We start from the raw sequence: 1687 nt of genomic DNA on the forward strand, positions 1-1687 counted from the left end.
CCCCAGTCAACAATGTCCGGCCCGCCACCAGAGAAGGGAAAAGTTATGTGGCCCTCACAGGATAAAGTTTGGGGACCCCTGCCGTAAAGCCTAGAAGAGCCGCTCACTGTGAAATGGAGGAAATTATACAAAACATGAATTTTCAGCCCAATCCTGGAAAGTTAAGTTTCAAACTAAGCTAGCAGCTGTGTGGGAACTGCAGGGGTCTCAGCAGTGCTGATGTCTGTCCTCTGTGTCCTGTGAGGCTGAGCAGAGCAGCTGTCAGACACAGCAGTGAAAATCCTAAATACTCCCACTGCATGGAGGCGTGTCTCTGGTTGCTGAAGGCTTCTGTCTTGTTTTCGGCTGCAGGCTAACCCTGAGCTAGCAGCTATCTGGGCCGTCGGCCAGCGCATTTGGCAGAGAGACTTCCCGGGGATCTACACGGCCATCGCAGCCCACCAGTGGTCCGAGAATATCCTGCCTGTCATGGAGGTCCTCAGAGGTAACTTCATGCAGGAAAACACTTCAGCATATCAGACACATCACTGAGCAGCTGCTACTCAGCTAGCTGCAGCGTTAGCTACAGCAGCTAGCTGCAGGGCTAGCCTCCTGTCTTGGCACTGTGATCTCGGGGTTTTCTCCTGGAGATGTCAGCAGGAGTTTATTGCGTCCTGAGTGATTGTGGCGCTGTTGTTGGTTGTGCAACAGTTTAAAATAACTTCTCTGGATGTTGATCTGTTGTTGATGTCATAAACAGAGTTTCATCAGACGGTTTGGTAACAGCTGGCAGCTCTAATAAAACTGTTCAAGTAAACATTTGGATTTGTTAATGTTACAGTTTCTGTTTAACTTGTTCCACAGTTTGACTCGTTTCAGACGTTTGAGGATTTTACTTGTTGATCATCGTTGTGTTTCTGGAAGGATGACCTTCATCTAAACTGAAGGCTCCCAGGTTGTTGAGCAGCAACAGTTGCTCCTCTGAGGTTGTTGCTGATGCCTTTCTGCCCTGGCGTTGTGCTAACTCACCTGTAGACGCCACAGCAGCAGTGGACACGCCTCCGCTGATCTGCTAACAGTGGAGCTAATTTATTTTTAGCATTTTTTCTAACTTTGAGAAAGCTTAGCAAGGTTAGCTTCCCCTCAATACATTTTTCTGGATAAATTCTAAAGCTCTAATTTACCTGGCTGTTTTTAAACTTTCAGATGAATGAAGTTCAACATTTGTTTTGAAATTTTGCTTATTGACTGTTTAAAATCCTTTCTACTCATGCTCTTATTTTGAAGTGGGTGAAGTCTGATTACGCAGACGCTTTGTTTCCTCACGTTCTCCAGCCATGATGCGTCGCAGGAAATGACGTATATCCTGAACCCAGAATGCATTGCTGTAGTTCTGTTGTTAACATTTTAAAATGTCCTGATATTCTGCGCAGTTTCTAACTGTAGTCCTGGTCAGTCAGGTTAAATCTACCACAGAGTTAGCAAAACTCAACAACTATAAACTGGGTTAGGGTTGTTGGATCGGTCGGTTGTAGTTGGATCGGTCGGTAGTTGTTGGGATCGGTCGGTTGTAGTTGGATTGGTCGGTTGTAGTTGGATCGGTCGGTAGTTGTTGGATCGGTCGGTTGTAGTTGGATCGGTCGGTTGTAGTTGGATCGGTCGGTTGTAGTTGGATCGGTCGGTTGTAGTTGGATCGGTCGGTTGTAGT

At 46.5% G+C, this 1687-nt stretch overlaps 1 protein-coding gene across 2 annotated transcripts in view; it reads left to right on the top strand.

Annotated features, from left to right (window-relative positions):
• Positions 1-1687, top strand: part of cops8 (COP9 signalosome subunit 8) — a 21778-nt gene that overhangs the window by 10910 nt on the left and 9181 nt on the right. For both annotated transcript variants that reach the window (XM_015056976.1, XM_015056974.1), the window contains exon 4: positions 352-484. In XM_015056976.1, the coding sequence (XP_014912462.1) occupies positions 352-484 (133 nt within the window). The remainder of the gene's footprint in view (positions 1-351; positions 485-1687) is intronic.

This window comes from Poecilia latipinna, unplaced genomic scaffold, assembly GCF_001443285.1.
Source record: "Poecilia latipinna isolate Pla-1442-1.1 unplaced genomic scaffold, P_latipinna-1.0 Scaffold1424, whole genome shotgun sequence".
Classification (NCBI taxonomy): Eukaryota; Metazoa; Chordata; class Actinopteri; order Cyprinodontiformes; family Poeciliidae; genus Poecilia; species Poecilia latipinna.